The 22821-nt window shown below is 37.7% G+C and overlaps 1 protein-coding gene across 1 annotated transcript in view; it reads left to right on the top strand.

Annotated features, from left to right (window-relative positions):
• The first annotated feature begins 5829 nt into the window (after window positions 1–5829).
• DNAJC1 (DnaJ heat shock protein family (Hsp40) member C1) overlaps window positions 5830–22821 on the top strand; it is a 204095-nt gene continuing 187103 nt past the window's right edge. Inside the window, exon 1 of the mRNA XM_041765812.1 lies at window positions 5830–6401. Within this exon, the coding sequence (XP_041621746.1) occupies window positions 6180–6401 (222 nt within the window). The 5' untranslated portion in view covers window positions 5830–6179. The remainder of the gene's footprint in view (window positions 6402–22821) is intronic.

The raw sequence follows: 22821 nt of genomic DNA, 5'->3' as shown, positions 1-22821 counted from the left end.
TGCTCTTTCACATTCCCTCCCAGAAAGTAGGGGTCATTATGATATTCAAGTTTATGTATAACAAGATCATCACATAACCTCTATGTGGAAGACCCATCCAACAACCTAGATTCTCTCTGCTTTCCTCGTTGCCAATAGCATATTCTTTTAAGACATCTTAGCCACACACCCATCCCCCGCCATCCCCACCCCCACACAAAACATCTTAGCCACACACTATCATGGTCACATCCTAAACCTTGTCAACACCAGAACCCACAAACTAATGAAATTTAAAAAATACATTTGTAAATAAACTTGTATGTACCCCACTCACTTTCCATAAATGCCATGGTGAAAACAATTAGTTGTCAGTGAGACCCTCACTCTGGGTTTACTTTGTGGTTATTTATATATCACTCTTATGTGGAACATTTAATTCATGAGTTTTCTGTCTTCCTAAGACATTTAAGGCTACAAATGTTCTTTAAAGTTACTGCCTTCACAATATCCCCCAAACTTTTCTGTAGTTTGACTATGCTATACTAAGGTATAGTTTGCCTTTTTTTGTTGTTGTTTTTTGATTTATCTTTTATGGGGTTTGCTGAGTATATTGCATCTGTGGGGTTCTTTTCTTATTTGAATAGTCTTATTGAGACATAATTCACCCATTAAAAGTATACAAGTCAATGTTTTTTAGTATATTCACAGAGTTAACCAACCACAATCTAATTTTAGAACATTTTTGTACTCCCTAAGAAAAATTTCATACCTATTAATAACCCCCAACCTTCCCCACCTCCTGTCCTAGGTAACCACTAATTTACTTCCTGTCTTTGTAAGTTTGTCTATTCTGGATATTTCATATAAATGGAATCACACAATATGTGGTCTTTTGTGACAAGCTCCTTTCACTTGGCATAATGTTTTCTTTTTCTTTTTTTAAGATTTTATTTATTTGTTCATAAGAGACACAGAGAAAGGCAGAGACAGAGGCAGAGGGAGAAGCAGGCTCCCTCAGGGGAGCCTGATACAAGACTTGATCCCAGGACCCAGGATCACGCCCTGAGCTTAAGGCAGATGCTCAACCACTGAGCCACCTAGGCATCCCTGGCATAATGTTTTCAAGGTTCATTCATGTTATAGGTGTTTCAGTACTTCATTTTGTTTTGTTGCTGAAAAATATTCCATTGTATGGATATACCACATTTTGTTTATTCATTCATCAACTGATGGACATTTGGGTTGTTTCTAACTTTTTAGTTATTATGGATAATGCTGCTATAAGCATTTGTGTGCAAGTTTTTGTGTGGCAAAATTTTTTTCATTTTTCTTGTGTATATACCTAAGAGTGGAATTTGGGTCATATAATAACTCTATAGTTTTTTGAGGAACTGTCAAACTGTTTTCCCAAAGGCTGCACCATTTGCATTCCCACCAGGAATATAGGAAAGTTCCAATTTCTCCTCATCTTCACTAACATTCTTTATTGTCTATTTGGCTATTGCCAACCTAATGTGTGTAAAGCAGTATCTCTTTCGAGTTTTAGGGCCTTAGGAAAAGGCTAGCAATGCTGAATCTCTTTTCATGTACTTATTGCCCATTTGTATATCTTCCTTGGAGAAATGTCTATTTCAAATTCTTTTCCCATTTAAAAAAACGTTTTTGAGTTGTAAGAATTCTTTCCATATTGTAGGGGATCCCTGGGTGGCTCAGCGGTTTAGCACCTGCCTTTGGCTCAGGATGCGATCCTGAGGTCCCGGGATCGAGTCCCACGTCAGGCTCCCGGCATGGAGCCTACTTCTCCCTCCTCCTGTGTCTCTGTCTCTCTCTCTCTCTCTCTGTCTATCATAAATAAATAAATAAATAAATAAATAAATAAATAAATAAATAAATCTTAAAAAAAAGAATTATTTCCATATTGTAGATGTAAATCCCATATCAGGTATATGATTTGCAAATATTTTTTCTATTCTTTTGGTTGTCTTTTTGTTTTCTTGATGGTATTGTCTGTGACACAAAATTTTCAAATTTCTATGTAGTACAATTTATCTATTTTTTCTTTTGTCACATGCTTATGGTGTCATATATCTTAGGAGCCATTGGCTAACCTAAGGCCACCATGATTTACACCTATTTTTTCTTATAAGAGTTTTATACTTTTAGCTCTTACATTCAGGTATGATATATTTTGAGTTAATTTTTTCATCTGTGGTTATATGTCTTTATAGTTTTGGAAAATGCTTGGCTAGTATGTCTACAAATATTGCATCTGCCTCATTCTCTCCCTTTGCTCTTTTTCTAGGACTTCGGATACATTTATGCTAGATTTATTCACTATGTCCCACATGCCTTTCAAGCTCTGTGCTGTCCATCCTTTTTTTCTCTCTATGCTTCAGTCTGTATTTTTTCTGTCCTCAAATTTACTAATCTTTTGTTCTATTATATCTAGTCTGCTTTTTATTTTCTAGTCTGCTTTTAAATCCATTCACTGAGTTCTTGATTTCAGATATTATATTTTCTAATTTGAGAATTTCTATTGATTATTTTTATGAGTTCAATTCTCTGTTAAAACTCTGCATCTTTTAATCAATTTTCCCACTTTTCCTTCTCTTTTTATAATAGTTATTTTATAGTCCTTATCTGGACTCAAAAATCTGGCTTACCTGTGGCTTTTTTATTATCTTTTTTTTTCCGTTGATTATTGGTCAGATGCTCTCTTTGGCAGCACATATACTAAAATTGGAATGATTACCATTCAAATCTTCCTGCTTTTTTCAAGTCTCATGGTTTTTTTAATTTTTTAAATTTTTTTATTTATGATAGTCACAGAGAGAGAGAGAGAGAGAGAGAGAGAGAGAGAGGCAGAGACACAGGCAGAGGGAGAAGCAGGCTCCATGCATGGGGAGCCCGATGTGGGGTTCGATCCCGGGTTGCCAGGATCGCGCCCCGGGCCAAAGGCAGGCGCCAAACCGATGCGCCACCCAGGGATCCCCATATGCCAGATTTTTAATATTAAAAACCTATAGACAACATAGATTATTTCCCTCTAGAGATGAAAACAGACAAATAGAGTGAGGATCAGGGGTTAAGCTGAGTTGGGATTGGGTTGCAGTGATAAGATTCCACTTTTGGTTTCTCTCTATTCCTTGGTTGGATTCCTCTGCGCTTTTTATAGGAAACCTGGAAAGTTTCTATCTCTACTGCCCTAGAGATTCAGTTCTGCTTTGAGAGGTTTTAAACTTAGATCTTTAGCCTCCTACTCATACAATTTCAGAAATATTGGAAATGTCTTGAAAGGGAAGACTGCCTGGTATTTGAGGCAGGCTCCTCCTTCTAAATAGAATCTGTTTTATGTACTCTGGTAGAATGTGGGGAGACGGTGCTCTACCGATCAGGCTCAGTCAGTCCTTCAGCCTCTTGCACCATCCCAGAATTCAGCAAATGTCCTGTGGGAAATTTTGGGTGTATGTTTGAGGCTCCTTTACATTTGTAATCCATTACACAACTCATATGACTAATCATTAGATGTTTCACTAGTCTCTCTTTTCCTGTGTAAACTCCCTCTTCCCAGGCCAAACTTCAGCCCATGCTCAGAGTCAGTAAATGTCACTAGAGAAGAAAATAGCTGGCAGTTATCAGCTTACATAGTCCAGACCTCAGTAAGATGATTTATTCAGCTGCATTTGCCCTTTGGGGACATGCGAAGATGCCAACTAGAAGCCTAAATGTGAATATCACTGTGTTGTTTGCAGAGACCTGGACCAGAATGTCAGCATGGACAACTATCATTGGAACTGAGCAGGATAAAGCTTCAAGAACAGGACCTTTATAGGAGTGAGAAGCATTAGCAGTACCGTAGGAAATACTAGACGGTCTGCTAAAAGGTCAGGGCAAGAATCCTAGATTTGTGGCAATATGTACTCTGGTCTCAAATGTTATATTGCACTTAAGATGATTACTTTCATCTTATTTAGATGTTTTACTCATTGAATAAACATTAAGTTAAATGAGAGACTTGGTGAAGATGAAGATGTCTTTCATCTTAAGAGAAATGACATACCAAAAAGCAAGCTAAAAATTGTACTGGGAGAAATGGTGGGAGATTTTCAGTGTTGAGTTCAACTAATTGAATGCATTGTCCTTGGTACCAAGGATACACAGATTGATAACCCTTGCTACCGACTAAATGACTTCCCCAAAATTCATGTGTTGAAGTCCTAATCCCCAGTGTGATGGTATTGAGAGATGGGGCCTTTGGGAGATAATTAGGTTTAGATGAGGTCATGATGGTGGAGCTCCCATTGTGGGATTAGTGCCCTTATGAGAGGAAATATAGATCTCCATACACCTCTTTCTTTCTACCTCTCCCTTCCTTTCTACCTCTTCTCTTCCTTCCCCTAGTCCCACCTTGTAAGGGTACAGGAAGAAGGCAGCTGTCTACAACCAGGAAAAAGCCCTCACTAGAGTCCTACCATGCTGGCACCCAGATTTCATATTTCCCAGCCTCCAGAACTGTGGAAAAACAAATGTGTTGTTTAAGCTACCCAGTCTATAGTATTTTGTTGTAGCAGCCCTGGCAGATGGAGACACCCCTGCTCATGTATCTTTGAAAGGTAAGCCTCAGGATCAAATTAAAATGTGATAAATTCAAGCATATACATTCTAAGGCAAGATAGTTTTGCATTCACTTATGACAATTTAAAAATATTTTGTGTTGTAATTATAAAAGGATTTAAGATTTACTTCCTAGTTACTGTTTTCCTAACCTTGATCAAATATATGCTTTTATAATAAGAGTGAAAGTAGTTTTATCCCCTATTGAGCTTAATTTAACTGGCAAGGTCCAAGATGGGAAAAGCATAATGCAAAATTTTCAAAACTGGGCAAGCACCCTGAGTTAATACAAATATATATATATATATATATATATATATATATGTATATGATATATATATATATATTCCCTTCTACTTCCTCAACAAGAGTAGGGGGTCAGGGAGGAGAAGTGTGAGAAGCATACCAAGAAAATTAAGTTTATGCAAGAGAAAGCAACAGTGGTAGAGGAAAAAAACTTAGAAGGTACTGCACAGAAGCAATGCAGGAGTAGGAGGTAAGACATCGGTGGGAAAGAGAAAGGAGGTTTTAAGCCTGTATATTTCTTTAAAAACATCTCAGTTGGGAAAGGAGCTCCAATTAGAAATGGGTTAAGGAAAAAGAAAGAAAGAAAGAAAGAAAGAAAGAAAGAAAGAAAGAAAGAAAGAAAGAAAGAAATGGGTTAAGGTGCATAAACTGCACTTCCCTTGAGACTGTGACTGAGTCACCATTATTCATTCTACCAGGCTGCCTATGGCATATGGTATTATGCCCATAAATCTTATTTAGCACTATACTTTTTGTGTTGGTCCGAATTCCATTTCTGCTTCACCTCGGCCATAAAGGACGCTCTATTCACTAGAACTAACGCCCCCCCCCCCCCCCCCCCCCCCCGCTTTCAGGCCGTGGGTTCAATTTCTCCTGTATCTTTATGCAGACAGTATAATGAAATGTCTAAACAGAGGCCATAATCAAATCAGTCTTCAAATATGCTGGTTTTCCAAACGGCGGGCGGGGAAGATAGTAAGAAGGTAGACGTTTCCGAGGAAGATTTATACGTGGGCTGTTCAGGTACACGTGTGCTTCCATATGCCTTAATCTGTGTAAATAAGCGCACAGCTTCTCTGGGCGCTTGAGCGAGCGACAAAAAAGGCGTTTCTCAGACGCCCGGATCCCCGCCGCCCGACTTCCCTACTTCCGGCCCCGCCCACGGACCCGCGGTTGCTAGGAGACGTGATGTCACCGGAAGCGGGGACTGGGATAGGCTGAGGCGAAGGGAAGCCGCTCCCCCTCTGCAACCTCAGCGCCCGGCGCTGGCTGTGCAGCTGTTTGTAGGCCTGGGGGTGAGGGTCTGCGGAAGGTAGAGCCGCCTGCGGCCCCGCCCGGCCACCCACCCGCCGCTGCGTCCGCCCGCTCCCGCCCGCTCCCGCCCGCTCCCGCCGCCCTTGCCCTGCCGCCGGGGCGGGCCGCGGGGCGGGCGCCTCCCGTGCGGCTGCCGGTGCTTCTGACTGACAGGCGCTGTTCGCACAGCCCGCGCTGCCCGCCACGTCCCCGGTCGCGGCCGACGGCTCAGCGTGGCGGCTGACCTTTCCCAGCCCAGTGCGATGACGGCTACCTGCTCCCGGCCGGCCCGGCCACCGCGGCCACCTCGGCCACCTCGGCGCCGCTGGCGTCGGCTTGTGCGGTTCCCGCCGCCGCCGCTGCTGTTGCTGCTGCTCCTGGCGGCCGTGGGGCCGGCGCACGGCTGGGAGAGCGGGGACCTGGAGTTATTTGACTTGGTGGAGGAGGTGCAGCTCAACTTCTACCAGTTCCTCGGGGTGCAGCAGGTAAGCGGGGCCGCCGGCCGCCCGAGGGCTGCGCCTCTTCAGCGACTCCCGGGGCCGAAACGTACGGGTCCCGGCAGAAAGGAGGGGGTGGGGCGGGCTTGCACCCGGGTTCCTCGGAGGGAGCCGGCGCCGCGGCCGGGACGTGGGCATCCTGGGCTCTGGCGGGCCTGCTCCCCGGGGCCCGCCGGGGTCTCCTGGTCACCCCAGCCTCAGGGTTGGCCCCCCTCCCCCCGCTCCTCACCGCTGTGCTCCCGTTCTCCGGTTCCGGTCTCGGTGACAGGTCGGACGGTGCCTCCAGCATGGGGTGTCGATACCTCGTCTTCCCTCAGCCATTCTGGGGGCGATCCTTGCACCCAGCTGAGCTGGGGGAAGAAGGAGAAGAGGAGCGTGGGCAGACCTTTTACATCTTCGCTTTGCTGCCTCCTGAGTGTGGAGAGAATAGTCATGGCTTCCCCTAAATTTTCACCTACCCAGTTGCCCTGCCATTTTAGCTGCTTTCTTGCCTCTCTTCCTTTCCGGGAAGATAAGCATTTTGGTCGGCGTCTGTGTTGCAGAAGTTTTCCTCTCGGTGTACCTTGGACTTTTTCGCCTGTTGGATAGGGCTTCGTATCACAGTTTTGAAATCTGGAGGATCTTGAAGCCTCCACCGTATTGGTCCTGGAATTAAAAATAGATGTTTTCTGGGTAGGGGAGGCACTTGGGGGTGCTACAGGAGGAGAAGCCCAACCAGTAGCACAAGAGAGTTTTCTTTCTTTTTGTTTTCCTTCCATTTCTTTTCTCTAACTTTCTTTTCTGAGCTTGAGGCTAACTTGTAATGTCAGTTTGTTGCTCTTTACTCCTACTTCGGGAGCGGTACCGGAGGGTAGATATCCAGTCCATCTGCAACCTGCTGCCACGGAAAGATGACATTTCACGGATTTAAGGATTATGGGATAAAGACAGAATTTCACACGATCCGATTCAGCCCTTCAGAAAATGCTTTGAATAGTTATGTGGGTAAAAAAAAAAAAAAAATTAAGGTTTACCAACAATATGGTATGTCGTTCATGACTAGATATGAAATGTACATTTCCCCCCATAGGTTATCATAAATTTGTACAAACTATTGAGTTTAACACTAAATGGAAATTTACATTCAGCGAAAAAGAATGGAATATAAAATTGCTTTTGCCCCGGCCCCATGATTTTAACAATTTCATTTTTGTAAGAGTTACACAGCGTAAGCATTTCACACTTAAGATTCTTACATGCAAACAATTGTGTGGTATCTGTCTATATTCATTATCTTCACCTGGTGCCACTTGCTACTCATGGAGACAAAATATACCTCATTTTCGGAGTAAATGATATAAATGTGTAAAAATCATTAGTGAAGGGGCAGCCCCGGTGGCCCAGCGGCTTAGCGCCGCCTGCAGCCCCGGGTCTGATCCTGGAGACCTGGAATCGAGTCCCACGTCCGGCTCCCTGCATGGAGTCTGCTTTCCTCTCTGCATCTTTCTCTCTATGAATAAATAAATAAAATCTTTAAAAATATAAAAATAAAAAAATAAAATAAAAATCATTAGTGAAAATATAACTCTGAGGACACTTAAGAATGCCTTTAATATATAGAATTTATCATGATTGAATAAACTCTGTAGCTAGAAAGTCCTTTTTAAAAAAGATTTTATTTATTTGAGAGAGATTGAGAGCATGGGGAAGGACAGAGGGGGAGGGAGAAGCAGACTCCCTGCCCAGCAGGGACCCGGATACAGGCTTGATCCCAGGAGCCCAGGATCATGACCTGAGCTGAAGGCAGATGCTTAGCAGACTGAGCCACCCAGGTGCTCCTGGTAAAAGCCTATACATAACCTGTCCAAAGATCTTGAAGATACTTTCCAGTTATTAATGGAATTTTAAGGTCCTTTAAAGGAATATAGAAATTTAGTAGCAGTAGTTTAAAATTTCGATTATGTAGTCTGGCTTGCATGAGAACCCTCATAAAATTTTCGTTTATAATTTCACGCAGTTTAATTTCAGAGTTAATAAGGCAGTAAAACAATCAGAGCACTTAACTGTAGGAGCAAAGATAGAGAATAAAGAAGCATAATCGAGAAGATTCTGTGTCAAAGTAGAATTTGAAAAGAAGGATCCAGAAAATTATTTTAATCTGTGTTTCTCTACCTAGCAGTGTTGAAATTGGAAGGAATAACAGAAGCAATTTTATTCTACCCAAGCAGAGACACCGAATGGAACAAGTTCTTCACATTACATTCAAACTTAACTTTTTGCAACACTTTCAGGGGACCAGAAATTTGGTAGAGACAAATGTAGCCTCTTTCCGTTTCTTAATGTTTAATTTTCAGGCCAGAGCCAATAATCTTTTGGTGACTAGCCAGACATGAGGGACTAGGACAAATTAGATAGGTTATTCAGAGTTGTAAATTGGCTCTATGCATCCATCAGTTTTGTTGTTAATTTAACAGAGATTTATTTTGTGCCTGCTGAAGTTTAAGCACTGGGAATTGGCTGGCATATAAAACAAACCCCCTAGCCTTGTGAAACTCGCATTTTACTTGGGGGAGGTAATAGGAAACAATCAAACAAGTAAATATAAGTGTCAGGTGGTCAGAAAAGACCTCCAAAGGAAGTATGTGGGTCATGTGGACAAGTTGGGGAAGGTATTCAAGAAAGGCAGACAGTAAATACTAAGGCCTTGAGGCAAGAGTTTGCTTAATGTTTGAGGAATAGCGGGGCAGCTAGCGGGGCTGGAGAAGGGGGAACCAGGAGGACGGTAACAGGAGATGAGATCAGAGTCATGGACTTTGGCTATTACGTATGTGTAAGTTGGGATCCATGTTGGGTTAAACTGAAGAGATACCTGATTTGACTTAAATTTCAGAATGATTATTGTGTTGAAGACTGTATGTATGTCCTTAGTTACTTAGTGGGATAATTGTGGTGTAAAATGAGAGTGGATCTGGTCAAATTCTGGATATAATTGAAACAAAAGCTGACAGAATTTTACTGTTTGTTTGAATGTATCATATGAGGGGGATGAGGTTGAGAATAATTCTAAAGCTTTTGGCCTCGGTAATTAAATACTTGTTTAATTGCAGTTGTTACCTAATGAGATGGAGAAGCTAGTATAGATGCAGGTCTGGTTGGGGAAAATAAGAAATTTGGCTTTGGTTGTGCCGAATTTAAGTATCTGTTAAACATTCAAGTGGATCTGGCATATCGACATTGGTTATATAATTCTGGAGTTACAAGGAGAAAGATTTGAGCTGTAGATATAAATTCGGAAGTCCTTGGCACTTAGAAGGCAATTTGAGACGACAAAACTGGATAAGTTCACCTGGAGGGGTGGATGGTGAAAGTAAGAGGGAAAACAGAGGCCTGGGAGGTAAGCCATGGGCATTCCAAACTTCCAGAGTCAGGGAGATGTGGAAGAACCAGCAAAGGAGATGGAGAAGGAACAGCCAGTGAAGTAGGAGGCAAACCAAGAGAAAGATGGTCTCTTTCAAGTCAAGAAAGAATTTTATTTTATTTTATTTTATTTTTTTAAGAAAGAATTTTAAAGAGGAGAAAGTGATCAGGTGGGGAAAATGCTGATGATAATTAAAATGAAGGTTCTGAGAATTGACTGTTGAATATAACAACGTGGAGGTCATTGATTACCTAAGCAGGAGCTGTTTCGGGGGTGGTAAGATCAACGGTCTGGTTAGATTGGGCTCAGGAGAGAAGGGGAAGAATTAGAGACAATATAAAAATTTTTTTGTGATATCCTTATGCTAAACTAGAAACCAGGGATGATGGAGACTGAATGTAGCATCCATTTTATCCCCTTTTCCACTTGATCTAAAATAATTAGGTTGGTCACTCTCTAAACACTTTAATTGGAATGATCGATGACCTTTAGAACTTGGACCAGGCCATCTTCTGACTTATAATCTTGGACAAGTTAGTTGCCTCATTTTTTGGACAAATAGTATCTTTATTTACTTCATTTTTAAGTATATTGCAGATATTTAAATATTATCTTGTATAGACATGTGAGCAGAGATGGAAGGAGAGGAGCTGTAGTGAAGAGAGAGACTTTTGATTAGGAGAACCAGGACCCTGGCCCCATTTTATAATGAAAGTATAGTCATAAATATCTTTTAAAACCTTTCTTTATTTTCATCAAAGCACTTATTTGTGAAAGTGGGTTCTATATTAATGAATGTAAGACATCATTACTATGTTTTTTTTAAGTTTTTATTTAAATTCCAGATTAACATACACTGTAATATTTATTTCAGGTATACAATTTAGTGATTGGACACTTCCATACAACACCCTGTGTTCATCACAAGTGCTCTCAATCCCCATCACCTGTTTAAACCATCCCTCTACCCACCTCCCTTCTATAACCATCAGTTTGTTCTATATAGTTAAGAGTCTTTTTCTTAAATTACCCCTCTATGTTCCCCCCTGAACAATTGTTTCTTAAATTCCACATATGTGAAATCATATGGCATTTGTCTGACTTATTTCATTTTGCATGATGCTCACTAGCTCCATCCACATTATTGGAAATGGCAAGATTTAATTCTTTTTTGATGCAAGATTTAATTCTTTTTTGATGACTGAGTAATATTCCACTGTATATATATATATCACATCTTCTTTATCCATTCCTCAGTCAATAGACATTTGGGCTCTTTCCAAAGAGCCCAATATATTATAATATTTAGCCTATAATATTTAGGCTATTATAGATAATGCTGAGATAAACATTAGGGTGCACATATCCCTTTGAATTAGGATTTTTGTATCTTTGGATAAATACCTAGTAGTACAATTGCTGGATCATAGGATAGTTCTATTTATAACTTTTTGAGAAAACTCCATACTGTTTTCCAGAGTGGCTGTATCAGTTTGCATTCCCACCAATAGTATAGGAGAGAGAATTCCCCATTCTCTATATCCTCACCAACACCCGTTGTTTCTTGTGTTGTTAATTTTAGCCATTCTGACAGGTGTGAGGTGATATATCTAATTGTAGTTTTGATTTGTACTTTTGTCTTTTTTTGAAAAGTGTCCATGTCTTCTGACCATTTTTAATTGGATTATTTGTTTTTGGATGTAGAGTTTGGTAATAAGTTCTTTATAAATTTTGGATACTAGTCCTTTATCAGACATTTGCAAATATCTTCTCCCATTTGGTAGGCTGCCTTTTAGTTTTATGGATTGTTTCCTTTACTATGCAGAAGCTTTTTATCTTGATGAAGTCCCAGTAATTTATTTTTGCTTTTGTTTCCCTTCCTCAGGAGACATATCTAGTAAGAAGTTGCTACAGCCGGGATCCCTGGGTGGCGCAGTGGTTTAGCGCCTGCCTTTGGCCCAGGGCGCGATCCTGGAGACCCGGGATCGAATCCCACGTCGGGCTCCCGGTGCATGGAGCCTGCTTCTCCCTCTGCCTGTGTCTCTGCCTCTCTCTCTCTCTCTCACTGTGTGCCTATCATAAATAAATAAAATAAAATAAAATAAAAAGTTTAAAAAAAAAAAAAAAAAAAGAAGTTGCTACAGCCAATGTCAGAGGTTACTGCCTGTGTTCTGCTCTAGGATTTTAATGGTTTCAGGCCTCATATTTAGGTCTTTAATCAATTTTGAGTTTATGTTTGTGTATGGTGAAAGAAAGTGGTCAAGTTTCATTCATCTGCATGTTGCTGTCCAGTTTTCCCAACACCATTTGTTGAAACGATTGTCTTTTTTCCATTGGATATTCTTTCCTGCTCTTTTGAAGATTTGCCCATATGGTTATGGATTCATTCCTGGGATTTCTGTTCTGTTTCATAAATCTATGTGTTTATTTTTGTGCCGGTACTATACTGTCTTGATTACTGCAGCTTTGTAATATAACTTGAAGCCCAGAATTCTGATGCCTCCAGCTTTGCTTTTTCAAGTTTGCTTTGGCTATTCAAGGTTTTTTTTTGTTGTTTTTTTGTTTTGTTTTGTTTTTTTTGTGGTTCCATACAAATTTTAGGATTGTTTGTTCTAGTTCTGTGAAAAATGCTGTCGATATTTTTTTTAATATTTTATTTATTCATGAGACAGAGGCAGAGACATAGGCAGAAGGAGAAGTAGGCTCCCTGTGGGAGCCTGATACAGGACTCAATTGCAGAACCCCAGGATCACAACCTGAGCCAAAGGCACATGCTCAGCCACTGAGCCACCCAGGTGCCCCTGCTGTTGGTATTCCAAAAGAGATTACATTAAATATATAGATTGCTTTGAGTTGTATAGACATTTTAACAATATTTGTTCTTCCAGTCCATGAGCATGGTATGTCTTTCCATTTCTTTTTTTTTTCTTTAAGATTTATTTATTTATTCATGATAGACACAGACTGAGAGAGAGAGAGGCAGAGACACAGGCAGAGGGAGAAGCAGGCTCCTCGCAGGGAGTCTGATGTGGGACTCAATCCCATATCCTGGGATCAGACCTGAACCAAAGGCAGGTGCCCAACTGCTGAGCCACCCAGGCATCCCTGTCTTTCCATTTCTTTGTGTCATCTTCAGTTTCTTTCATCAGTATTTTATAGGTTTCAGGATATGGGTCTTTCACCTCTTTGCTTAGATTTAGTCCTAGGTATCTTATGGTTTTTGGTGCAGTTGTAATTGAGATTTGATTCCTTGTTATTTCTTTCTGCTGCTTCATTATTGGTGTATAGAAATGCAACTGATTTTTGTATGTTGATTTTGTTTACTGTTGACTTTACTGAATTCATGTATTGGTTCTAGCAGTTTTTTGGTGGAGTCTTTTGGATTTTCTACAGAGTCATGTTGTCCGCAACTAGTGAAAATTCTACTTCTTTCTTACCTATTTGGATGCTTTTTCTTTTTGTCGTCTGATTGCTGTGGGTAGAATTTCCAATACTGTGTTAAATAACAGTGGTGAGAATGGACATTCTTGTCTTCTTCCTGACCATAGAGGAAAGCTCTCAGTTTTTCCCCATTGAGAATGATATTAGGTGTAGGTTCTTGATGTATGGCCTTTATTATGTTGAGGTATGTTTCCTGTAAACCTACTTTGTTGAGGGTTTTTATCATGAATAGATGTTGTACTTTGTCAGATGCTTTTTCTGCATTTACTGAAAGGATCATATGGTTCTTGTCCTTTCTTTTATGAATGTAGTGTTTCATGTTGATTGATTTGAGGATATTGAACTCAGTGATTCCATCAAACATAATAACATTCATATCAGAGAAGTCCCAGAAGAAGAAGGAGACAAAGGGGGCAGAAAATTTACTTGAGGAAATAATAGTTGAAAAATTCCCTAAGCTGGAGAAGGAAACTGATACCAAGATCCATGAGGCACAGAGAACTCACATCAAAATCCAACAAAAGTAGGCCAACACCAAGACATATTCTAATTACATTTGCAAAATATAATGATATGGAAAAAAAAATCTTAAAAAGAGCAAAGTCCTTAACTCACAAAGGAAGACCCATAAGGCTAGCTGCAGATTTATCAACAGAAATTTGGCAAGCCAGAAGGGAGTAGCATGATATATTCAAAGTGCTGAATGTAAGAAATCTGCAGCCAAGAACACTCTATCCAGCAAGGCTATACTTAATGTTCCATGATTTTTCTTTCTTTTGTTCAACTTCATGATTGTCCATTTTTTTTTGTCATCTGTATCACATATTTGTTCTCTGCTTCTTCCAACTTTGTGTTCATTGCATCAAGCCTGTTTGCAATCTCAGTTACTGCGTTTTTCATTTCAGTTTTTTAACTCTTTTATCTCCATGGTAATGGTCTCTCTGAAGTCTTCCATTCTTTTCTCAAGCCCAGCTGAAATGATTACGGTGTTTTAAGTAACATCACAGTATTTTATTTTAGGAGCTAAATATTTTGGTTTTTTTACTTATATTTACTGAAATTTTTGTTGGAGAGTGTCATTAGGACATAATTAGAAATTTAATATAGAATTTGCGTCTCCGTTCCCATCCTTGTTAATACTAAAGTAAGGTTAGGATTCATTCACTTAGTGTTTCTGATTAATGTCATCAACCAACTGAAATCTCATATGTAATTGAGCATGTTGCAAAAGCAAGGGTATGCCATAGTCTACATTTCTGGTTGGAGAGAATGTGTTTAAAACAATGTTTCATTATTAGATAGACACCCATTTTAGTGCCAGTGAGGCAGTAAACATAAAGCCCTGTGCAGGTACACAGTCAGCTAATAGAATTTGAATTATTAAAGATTAATTGTTGAAGATCAGAGCCTAAAATCAAGAATTAAGTAAAGTGTACGTCATAGTGTAAATAGCAGTATTAAAATGCCACTGAAGGGATCCCTGGGTGGCGCAGCGGTTTGGCGCCTGCCTTTGGCCCAGGGCGCGATCCTGGAGACCCGGGATCGAATCCCACGTCAGGCTCCCGGTGCATGGAGCCTGCTTCTCCCTCTGCCTGTGTCTCTGCCTCTCTCTCTCTCTCTGTGACTATCATAAATAAATAAAAATTTAGAAAAAAATTAAAAAAAATAATAAAATGCCACTGAAAGCAAACACTAGAATTCTAATTTTTTTTTTTTTTTTTTTTTTTTTTTATGATAGTCACAGAGAGAGAGAGAGAGGCAGAGATACAGGCAGAGGGAGAAGCAGGCTCCATGCACCGGGAGCCTGACGTGGGATTCGATCCCGGGTCTCCAGGATCGCGCCCTGGGCCAAAGGCAGGCGCCAAACCGCTGCGCCACCCAGGGATCCCAAACACTAGAATTCTAAAAGGAATAATTTCCTTAGTTAAACAACTCCTGGTTTTAGAAGGCACAAGAATTTTTAAAAGCTACATGAGACTGTACTGTCGGACGTGTAATGAGTAGTAGTCAAAACAAGTTAAGATCAGAAAGATCATTGTCATTTACTGGGAAGGTCTGAACAGATCTTAGGGAAATCATGAGGCCCATATGCATGCGACTAAGGAAGGTAGAGACTTCTTATTTCTAGTCAGTTTTTGAGGACTTTATTCATACCACATCAAAATGGGTCAAGTTAAGTAAGCTATCCCATGACCAATTGAAGTTATACATTACCAAGAAGCCTCTGACTTTTTGAAATAAGAAAAGAATTGCAAATCTTATTAGTTATTTTCAATGACCTTTTAGTTAAGAGATAAAAGATTAGTAGTTAGGTTATTTTCTGACTTTAAGTGGTGTTTTGTGTTAATAGTTTCTAAATTTGATTTAAGAAAGTTAATATATATGTATAATGTAGGATAGCTAAAAATTGTGATTTTACTTGTAGTTGATTATATCCTATCTTGTATTTTTTAGTGGGTGTTTTATCTATGGTAGGAAATAGACTTCTTGTGTTTAAAGAATTTTGGTTCAGACATTTAATAAAGTTCAAATGATTGCCATGCTGTACAATTCTATAGTAGTTGTATAGAATTAATGTGTGCCTTTTGTATCACACCTTTCAAAGTAGTATGAGGTTCAACTTAGTGTAAATTAGATTGATCTTGAAATTAGTTATTGTAGAAAGTGTCAGAGGTTTTCAACAATACTGACATCTCTCAAACTGTTGTTGAAATTTATTATTTTGAATCACCTTCAAAGCCTGCAGCATATTTGGCAGATTATTCTTATTAATAGTAAATCTTTAAGATGGATTTTATTTTCAGTTTAGCTAATAGTCATTTGGAGCTAAATTTGGTGACTAAATTGGTTAGTAAGCTTGGGTAAATACAGTTGGGACTGATAAAGTGACCTGAATATAAATTTAATGTAAGATTCATAAACTGGTTTAAGACCTGTTCTTAAGAGTTCTGGAGAAGTTTAGAGCAATATCAACATGAAGTAAATCTATAGCCTTACAAAGTAATGTATACTAGTAAACGACTTTTGGAATGCTTATTACTTTGTGGGTAGCAAATTTTTAAAAGATTTTTTACCTACAGGGGAACAATATATAAAGATTATCTTAATTTTAGAGAGGTAGAAAAATACTGAGCTAGAATAAAATAATTAATTTGCTTGCTTTAATATTAAAAACAAGCATTCATTATATAATACTTTTTTAATAAAGCTGGTTAAAGCAGAGTGGGAGAGGAATCAGTCTGTTTGTGATAGGGACAGTAGCTGAGAATACCACTGAGAGACAAAAATAGGAAATATGTAAGGAGAGGGGAAATGTGGAAAAATGCATAAATTACAAATAAAAATGGTAATAGAGTAATATCTCCATCTTGTGGCCTTCTTTGGATATTGTCTTTAAAAATGTTGAGGGGTTGTATTTTCACAACTGTAGGCATAAGTAAAAATAAATATATATCTGGTAAAAATAAAATATGGGTCAGGGATTTTTGCAGTATTTTGTATTTGGACCTTTAAAACCAAGCTTCCCAATTGGTGTGCTACAAGTAAGTGTGCTTAAATAGTGATGTCCTTTCTTGGGTGGACTTAACCATTTATTCCAGTGTGTCTTTTCAAATACAATTCTCTATGAAATGCCATAGTATGACAAAGGTTGGAAAAACACTATAAAGGCGTGTAGGTCTGATATTTTTCTTCCAGGGAAAATTTTATAAGCGTATATATATATGCATGCAGATACACACATATATATAGATATAATTGTCTTAAAATTAGTCTTAATAAAATTTTTGCTATAGTAAATATCTTATTTAGCTCTTATATATGAAAAAGCATTATTTACCATATCAGTGGGAGAATCTGAATATAAAAAGAATCAATAAGTCTTTGATGAATCAGTGTCCTTCAGATACTTGATTATTCATTCTGGTTGAAATAACCATTAAACATTACCATAGTTCGGACCTCAGAGGAATGCTTTAATGATTTGTACCAATCTTCTGTGTGAAGAGTATACAAATGACTTTGGAATATATAAATATACAAATTCTGAGTAGCCTAAAGTACTATTTGTCACATTAGGAGATAGATAATATTTTACTTAGAAATCCTGACTGACATAATTTCAAATTTGGGGCATTTAACACTTTTTCAACCCATTGATCCCTTAGAGCAACACTGTGCAATAGATGTATAATACAAGCCACAAACGTAATTTTAAATTTTCTAAAAGCTACATTTAAAAAGTAAAAAAGGAAGATTAAATTAATTTTAATAATATATTTAATCCAGTGTATCAAAAGTATTTCAACATTTAATCACATTTTAAATAATTATTAATAGTTCACATTCTAGCTTTTACTGTCATTAAAATCTGGTATGTATTTTACATTTATACTTCTAGTATACTTTGATTCAGAAGTACAATTAATGTAAATTAATCAAATAAAATTTAAAAATTGGTTTCTGACTTGTATTAGCACATTTCAAGTGCTTAAATATGGCAGATGGCTACGACTTTAGAAAGCACAGGTTTAGGAAATCAACATTTCTGTGTTGTATACATATACCTAAATATTTTTGGGTAAAATCACTTAACTGCTATTTCCATTTTCTCAGGGACATAGTTTGTAGTCGTCATTGCCATCTTTTTTTTCCTTTTGTATTTTAACTCAGCATAGTTTTTGTTGCTTTTTTTTGTTTTTAGATTGTTTCAGTTATGCTAGATATCATCTTCCTAGTTATCTGTACATTTTCCATTCTTTTCTTTGACCTATAAAAGTTGTTAGTATAGTGCATGCTACTCTTCTAGGGACAGTGGGTTCTCCATGTCCATGCATACAGAGCTCAATGTCCATGCATACAGAGCTAATAAGGGTGTTTTCAGATAATCAGCTTAATTCAAGTGGGTTATTTGCTTTTGCTGACTTGCCTGTTATATTTGATAATTCTTAAAGTCTTATTAATATGTTAAGTTTTCAGTGTTGCTTCAGTGTTGTGCATCAGTGTTCCTAGTTTGTAATTTTAACTTTGAGGTTTTCCATTCTTTCTATTTATTTTGAAACTCATCCATCAAATATATTGCTAGCTATGAAATAGTTGCTATATTCTTTACTGTCATCTATTTTGAGTATTATATCTTTAAATGACTTTATTGTTTTACGATTTTTTTTATTTGAGAGACAGAGAGAGAAGCATGAGGAGTGGGCAGAGGGAGAAGCAGACTCCCTGCTGAACAGTGAGTCCATGCTGGGCTCTATCCCAGGACACTGGGATCATGACCTGAGTTGAAGGCAGACACTTAACTGACTGATCCACCCAGGAGCCCCTAATTAAATGATTTTAAGGGAGATTTCTATATCCATTTCTATTTGTGTGCCAGTATTTTAGCTCTTAATCAGGGGTACCAAGTCATCCATTTTTACTAGTTGTCTCTGCCACCTCTATATAGCTCCTAGTAAGTATTGCTTTCCTTTAGACTCAATAATTAATTGCTGATCTTTTTGACTCTACCTTTTGTAATTTCGTACACAACTGAGGAAAAGAAGTAGATATTAATGTTGATGATTTTTATATGTAGCTATTGTTGTTTTAAGTAATCCTGGTACAGGGGCACCTGGGTAGCTTAGTCAGTTGAGTGTCCCAACTCTTGATTTCAGCTCAGGTCATGATTTCAGGATTGTGAGATGGACTCTGGTGTCAGGCTCCCTGCCTAGTGCAGAGTCTGCTTGAGATTCTCTCTCCCTTTCCTTTACCCCTTACCCTGCACATTCTCTCTCTCCTCCTCTCTCTCTCTCTCCCTCTCTCAAGTAAATAAATAAACTAAAAAAATAAAATAAAAAAAAAATTCTGGTACAAGAAAGAAATTGCACTGGGGTCAGAAATGTAAAAAATTCTATGTTGAGTGAAAAAAAGAAACAAAACAAAAATTTAAAAACCAGTAATAGAATCCTGAAGTTGGAAAAGATCTCACCAATATCTAACCTATTTTCTCATATAGGAATCCTGAATCTCTCTATAGTTCTTTGGCAGATGGTCATCCACTCTGTTTTATTTACCTCTAACAATGAGTTTATGAAGTAGCCTATTGAGTTTTTGGATTGTAGTACTCAGTGGAAATGTTATTCTTATGTAAAGCTAAAATCATAGTTCTTATCTATTTCCAGCTTCATTTGCAATCTTATTTTGGAGTACCCCTAAATATATATTCCCTAAAATTATTGCTCCGAAATGCCTTAAAATAAAATGCACAAAGGAAATAGTTACTTGTTGATTCTCTTTACGGTAGTAGGGTTACTTAAAAACAACAACTACAACCCACAATCCTTTGTGTATCAGTTATACCTCAATAAAGCTATTAAAAATAAAATATACAGGCAACTTGAGAGACCTTCTTGTTTTCATGGTCTTTAGAAATGTACTAAATCCACCCTAGAGAAGACCCAAGCCACCATAGTTACAATTGTCTTAGAATTACACTGAGCATGATTTGAGATTACTATAAATGATTCCCTGAGGTCATCAAAGTCAGCAACAGGAAATTTCTAGGAAATGAAAACAAGATGATTTGGGGTATGTCAGCTTTGATAATATGGGCCACAAGAGTAATTTAATTAAAATTGTACCCAGAAGTTGTTATAGACTCTTAAAGCAGAATGCATGTGTGCATTTGTACAGGTTGTGTGACTACTAAAAACCTCTTTTCATTATAGTCTGAAAATATCGTCGACTTTGAGATTACTAAAGAACTGCACATAGGTGATTCAACTTAAAGGAAATAGTCTTTTATAATTAAGATGTCAGTAAAATTTTAGTTCACAAGTTCATCTTGAGTTGGAGTTTCTCTACCCCCTTTTATGCAGCCCTCCCTAGAGACTTCACAGTGGCTTTTACTCATATAGGCAGCTTAGGGCTCCCTCCTGAGGTTATATTGGGGCCACTGCAGATCCAGCTACCAAGCCTGCAGATCCCTTGGCCTGGTCTCAGCCGTGGGGCTGAAACCATGGCCTCTTACCATCCCGGATACATAATATTTTATAAGCTATAGCCTCAGGTAGTGAGTGGCATTTTTGCTTTTTATGTTTTTCCCTCCCCTGCAGGTGGTAGAGTCCTACTGCAACTGTTGGTTTCAAGCACTTAGTCTGGCTCTGATCCCAGGCCTTTTGTAGAGTACTTTTAGCCCTCATTACTTTGTGAGAGTCATACTTCTCAATTACTGCCTACTTGTACGTGTAGAGTCCAGTAGGCCTATATCTTAAGCTCTAATTAGGGCTACAAGTTTCCTTTTTTTTTTTTTTGTCTACTGAGATACTTAACTAGTGTTTTTCATAGCTAGGTGTTTGTGATTTTTCTCTTTAAATTTTATCTTTGGTATGTGTTTGGAGGAGGTTAGAGAGGAAGTCCCTCAATGCTTGCATTGACCATTAATGGTCCTAACATTAAGTTCTATGCAGGTAGTGTCATGTCAGCTGTAAATATATGCTATACTTGCAAACCTCTTAAAAATACCTTCTCTTTCTGAGCCTAAATAACATTATGTTCTCTCATATTCAGTCTTCAAAGATGTACAAAACAAAACCTAGTACAGTGAAGGTTAACCTCACTGAAAACTGTTTTAGTAATAAACTTGATGACACTACTAAAATCCTAGAATTTCAATGGATATTAGCTTCATGGAATTGGATGATCCTTAATTGAAGCTTCAACAAATGATTTAAAGAAAGAAGTATACACTTCAGATTTATAAGGAAAGATAAAAAGTTCTTTCATTCTAGATTTGTAGGAATTAAATATCAGTTTACATACAATCTGAGGAACATATTTGTTTTGTAATTATTATGTACATTTAATATTTAGTTGTTAATCTCTGGAAAGTCTTTAAAGATACTAACATGGAAGAGAACAGTGGTATATATAATCTTTTTAAAAGACATTTCACGGGAATCCCTGGGTGGCTCAGCAGTTTAGCGTCTGCCTTCGGCCCAGGGTGTGATCCTGGAGTCCTGGGATCAAGTCCTGCGTCAGGCTCCCTGCATGGAGCCTGCTTCTCCCTCTACCTGTGTCTCTGCGTCTCTCTCTGTGTCTTTCATGAATAAATAAAATCGTTTAAAAAAAAAAGACATTTCACTTGCAGATAGTCATTGTTGGTTTTCTAATGTGGATAACAATACTATCTCTGCAGCAGTTCTCTCCAGTAATGTTTCTAACCTTTGTTTTTGTGACAGAATAGAATTGCAAAGCTATCTAGATTGTTATGAAACTTATAACAAAGCCTGTTTTTCATATTTGTTAATTCATTAGTTCTTTTGATAATACTACTAATAATAAAGAATTAGAAACAAATTTTAACAGGAGACTTTCAGTAAATTATGACATATCCTTGGCCTGATGTGTAATCATTAATAATACTGTATGGGAAAGTATACAGCAACATGGAAAAATATTTACGATGTAAGTGAAAAAAGCCAAATATCAAGTTGTATTCACATTTGGTTATAATTTTGTATGAGTTTTATATGTGCACAAAGGTAAAAAAGTAACATGGAGTAATGGGAACAGTTTGAATTGTGGGATTAGTAGAATTATTTTATTTAGCAGTGAATGTTTCCTTTTAGAGTTCTGTTAGTATTAATAATACATACTCATGTAAATTCTTTTGGGAAGAAGAATGTTATATAATTAAATCACAATTAGATAAACCAAATTAACAGTATATCTTCGTGTTTATTAGATAAATTGAACAGATATTTAAGTTGCCTTTAACTTTTAACTTATAGAGTTATAAATGGGAAATTAAATAAGACAAACAACTTTAGACTTTAAAAACCCATCTATATATTTTGTTATTGTAAAACTATTAAGTAATTTCTAATAATTATTTCAGTGAATCAGAACCCATTTTATCAAATTTCGATGTTAGTCACTTGAGAAATTAATAGCGTAGGTCAAATGAAGTAGCTTTATGGTTGTAAATATACTTAGGATATGCTATAGATATAATTTTTCTTTCCGGCAAACAAACACAATGGTATCCTGGCCAAGAAAGCCAACTAATAGGTCTTGAGGGTAAGACCATACTTCAGTGCTTCTTAACTTTGTATTATTTTTCTGAATTTTTAAATATATGTATATAGTGTATTATAGATTCAACTGAACAACCAGCTACATTATAGGCTTATTTATAACTTCTTCAGTCCTCACAGTGCATATATAGTTTAGAGGTGTGCTGTCCAGTATTGTAGCTTCTAGCCACATATGACTGACTGTCAGGCAACTGAAATGTGGCTGGACTAAGAACATTAATTTTACATTTTATTTGATTTTAATTAACTTAAAATTTTAAAACTGAAGGAGTACAAAATACTTTTCCATTGAATACAACTTTACTCTTTGGTTAGGACTACATTTCACTTTAACCATAAAAAATTTGGCTTATTCATTGAGATGTGTTGTACATATAAAACATACACTAGATTTTGAAGACTTTGTATAAAAAATAGTGTAAAATATCTCAATAACTTTTAATATTACATGCTGAAAATATTTTTATAAGTTGATTTAAATAAAATATTAAAT

Source organism: Vulpes lagopus, chromosome 8 (genome assembly GCF_018345385.1).
Source record: "Vulpes lagopus strain Blue_001 chromosome 8, ASM1834538v1, whole genome shotgun sequence".
Taxonomy (NCBI): Eukaryota; Metazoa; Chordata; class Mammalia; order Carnivora; family Canidae; genus Vulpes; species Vulpes lagopus.
The sequence above is the reverse complement of the archived record's forward strand: the minus strand, read 5'-3'. Positions and strand labels throughout refer to the sequence as shown.